The sequence below is a fragment of the Ceratina calcarata genome, unplaced genomic scaffold (assembly GCF_001652005.2).
Source record: "Ceratina calcarata isolate Rehan_Ccalc_2016 unplaced genomic scaffold, ASM165200v1 scaffold43, whole genome shotgun sequence".
Taxonomy (NCBI): Eukaryota; Metazoa; Arthropoda; class Insecta; order Hymenoptera; family Apidae; genus Ceratina; species Ceratina calcarata.
Window position 1 is genome coordinate 989,716 of NW_017166721.1, and position 4,142 is coordinate 993,857.

The 4,142-nt window shown below is 39.1% G+C and overlaps 1 protein-coding gene across 1 annotated transcript in view; it reads right to left on the reverse strand.

Moving 5' to 3' along the window:
* Positions 1–4,142, reverse strand: part of Mmp2 (Matrix metalloproteinase 2) — a 114,125-nt gene that overhangs the window by 79,871 nt on the left and 30,112 nt on the right. Inside the window, exon 5 of the mRNA XM_018027790.2 lies at positions 3,570–3,739. Coding sequence (XP_017883279.1) covers positions 3,570–3,739 — 170 coding nt within the window. The remainder of the gene's footprint in view (positions 1–3,569; positions 3,740–4,142) is intronic.

Below are 4,142 nucleotides of genomic sequence, written 5' to 3' on the forward strand. Positions count from 1 at the left end.
ACAATCTTTCGTATAAAATTAAATTAATGTACGATTTGTTTTAAACTGCATTTGTTACGAAGTTACTCTGTATAAAATTGTTTTAATGTATCATATTTTTCAAGCGTGACCTACTTAAAAACAGTGCAGTGACTTATGGCCACTCAGACTACTATATCCTTCGGTACATTTTCTTTGCTACGCTACCTACACTCTCCATAATAAAAGTGACAAAGAGCATGTCGTGTAACAAGAAAATGTGACAATAACGTTTGCACAGTTAAAATACAGCTATACTAAAAGCAGATGCGTGTTTTGATTGCAAAGAGAACGAATTTAATACTATAAAACAGGATATAATTTTTTAATTTCAGTTTCAAGAGTAGTAGATAAACAAAAAGCCAACTGAATACTCAAAGAACATGTAGAGAAATACTTTGAACTCAGGTTCCATTGAAATGGTGTTTGCACGATAGTCTAACGAATCGAGTCATTTTCACCGGATCGCAGTTTTATTGACAAGCGTTGATTAACTCTCTTTTCGTCCCTTAGTAAGGGAAAGAGGAGGACTATCATCGGATAGTAGCCGACGCGACGACGAAATTACCGCGAAATTTTCGTGCGACGTGGCACGCCGGCCCCGGGTCGTTAAGGCGTGCAATTAAGGCAAGAGCGATGGCTGAACCTCTTCTCCTCCAGCCCTTCCTCGCTAATTAGAACCCCTAAATACTAACGAATACCCCGCGTATTATTTATAAGCCGGCCCCGATTACCGCGGCCCGGCGGGACGCGTGCCCCAAATTTATTTACCGTAACGACCGACGAGAAACATTTTTCGACTGTCGTTCGCCCGGTAAAACACGCACTGGCGAATTTTATTGCGGTCGATGTCGGCCCATTTATATTCATTCAACAGTGCCCAGCTGCGTTTCATAGCTGCCCGGATAAAATATGGATGGATTTTAAGAGGGCGCCACGAAACACGGGACGTTCACGGTATCACAGAAGTCGCACTACCGACTCCTGATAATGAAAGCTGTGCAACGCTTTGTTTTATGAGACTCTGTTAGGGAACTATGGTATCAACCATTGTTTCGTATTACCACCGAGGAGTTCTCGTGTAATTGTAATATATTTGGCGCGAAATATTCATGTTTCTTAACAATTTCCATCTTAAAAAATTGTTCCCAATTTGCTCCCATCGTAAATATTATATTTTAATGAGACATTTGCAAATAAAACAGCAACAATTTCAAGCAAGTACTGAATGGTCTTTTTACACAAATATTATACTACAAAAATTATTCCCGATCAGTTTTATAAGATCCAAACCAAAGTCTCGTCGGCTAAATTCTGGTTAACAAATGAACAACTTTATTTTCAATTGCTCCTTGTTAATAAATTATATTTAAAATTGACAAGAAGGCTAGCCAAAAATGCTTGAAATAAAAGTTGTAGGTACTGCTATTACCTACAAAAAACTCATATACAATCCTTTTCTATCTCTAGTAATTCAAGACTAATCGATTGATTAAGTTCGTTCATTGCCAATTATTCCTTAACGAATGGAGTTTGAAGGGAACTGCATAGAACCTTTTTTGTACTATAAAAAATTATCGATTTTTCCGTGCAAACCCATAGAAATGAATACTGCACTCTATCGTGAATTAATTTTATATTGAAACTGAATGAAAATTGAAGAGTCCGTTTTAGAAACTAAGGGATCTCAAAATGCGATTGTCTTTAATGAAGATAGCGATACTAAGCACAATGGATGTTTAATTGGTTCAATTTCATTCAGCTAAATTTTCGATAAGGATACGGTGTGAGAGAATGAATTTTCACCGATTTCCTCGTCCCTCGCTTTGTCGGATTTCCTTCTTTTTCTCAATTCAGCCGTTTCGTCGGCGCGTCGCGCCGCGCCCGTGAAAGAGTAAAAAGGAAATGGAATTCGTAGCCTTCGCTTTTACCCGGGACGGACACGAATAGTAACGAGAGTCCCAGATAATCAAATTAATTGCGACCCGCGTCCCATCTCCCTCTCTCTTCAATGAAATTTTTCTATCTCCTCCCCCTTTTGTCCTACGACTGAGATAACTCGATTCCGTTTGTAGTATCGGCGCCATACGCGCTTTTCACATCACGCGTCCCAATTGTCGCGATCGCTAGTAACTCGATTTCCAATCGTTTGCTTTTCAATTAACTCCGACGAGCTTCATCCCCACGATATTTTCTTTGAAGGTGCTTTTCCCCATGTTATTTAACGCGAATCTATTTACTCGATCAACGATATTCCTTTATGTTCTCTTAATTCTTGTTTTGCATAATATAAAATTACCAATAATGAACTTACTATACATATAGAAGACCTCATCAATATTAAAATTACTATTATTTTTCAATTAATTCCATAATTATTATAGCAAATCGATTTATTCCAACGGTACCTATTCTTAATTATTCTTTAGAAACCAACTAATAGAACAAGTCGAAAGACATAAGTAGTCATCAAACTAAATCATTATAAGAGAAATTTCAATTTAGATTTTAGTTTTCAGGTTGACATCACAAAATTACTAATAAATAATAGATTAAAATTGGCAATTTTACATAAATGATTCCCGTTCTCTCAAACTTTCGGACACTTCCGAATCACCGTAATAACAAACTTCGGGTGGCCAAGTTTTTCCCAATCGTTTGCCACGGGGCAAAGAAACTTCCTGAAACGATTCTACTCAACCTGAATATTCGTCCAATAGTTACCGAAGTCTGTGAACCGGTTTATACGGTAGATAGAAGGCACAGGTAAAGGAACACGGACAACCGTACGAAGGTTCGAGGGAAACGAGCTTTGCGATTCCGTCGCTGTTGTCCGAATCAGCGCGATTTTCATGGTTGGTCGTTCCCGTTGCTCGCGAAACTGCGTCGTCGACCGCCCACGAAACACGGAGGGAAGAGAAAACCGAAGTAGAGAAGACGTTCAACGGCTCGACTAGACTGGCAAACGGCGAACTCGTGGGCACAAATTCGCCGTTGGCCGTAGACCAACAATGTCAATGGCATTTCCGACGCGTTCGCAGAAAATTTGATCCGTCGGAGAACACGTCGCATTGCCTCGCGTCGCGTCAACCTCCGAGGGATATTATACGTAATGCCCGGCAATTAGAACTCCAGACACTCGTCCCGCTTCTTCAACGAGTAATTGCCACGCGCGCACAGGATTATTATCCTGGAATGGTTTCCGCTGACGCATTCGCGTTCCCCGCTTTTAGGATGCTGGACACACGACGCGACGCTTACGTGAACTTCTTTCAAAAGCGTAATTACTACGTGACGCACGTGAAATATCGTTTTCTTTAAACGCGTAACACATTTCCTCGTAGAATATACATGTATTATGTGTTCAATTTGGATAATTTATCAATTATTTTTACACATAAAATAAACACGTCCTGGCTTTAATTTCTAGTATGAATTTTTATATGTATGTCCCATTGAAAGCAATGAGACTTGAGTTCCTAATTGATTTTTAATACCGATTAGCTCGCGTTTTCATTTAAAAGTCCGTATTATTGATGTCAATCACTCACCTCCATGTGAGATTCCGATGCGGCCACTGTTGCCCATGGATCGTGTACCGTTTATGCCTCACCCTGGTGTACCTGGGGTCTGGTTTGTCCGGAAGTCCGCACCGCGGAAGTTTCATTAATTTCATCGTAGCTTCATCGATATCACCGGTTATAGGAACACCGCCGAATCGCTGGGAAAATAAATGAATGAATACTTTTATTCCTGATGCATAAATGTTTCGATTGAAAGTATTAACTCGCGGGTACTAGGCTCCGTTTAAAGTCACGGTGTACATAACCGCATGGTTTCAAATTGGAATTCTGATTTTCAGAAGCATTCAATATGTCTAGTAAAATAATGAAATAGAATCATATTTGACATTTTCATGGGTGTACACTTTTTATGTGGTGCTTGGGTTTCAAATAAAATCTGAATTAAAATCTATAGCCTGCTTTGAACGTGGCTCGTAAAACTATGAGTCATTAAGGCTATACATATACTTAAACAATGCTGGCATGTTGTGAATTTGATATTATACATTCTTATTACTATTAAAAAGCTAGAATTATAGTGATTTCAAATTTTTCATAGGT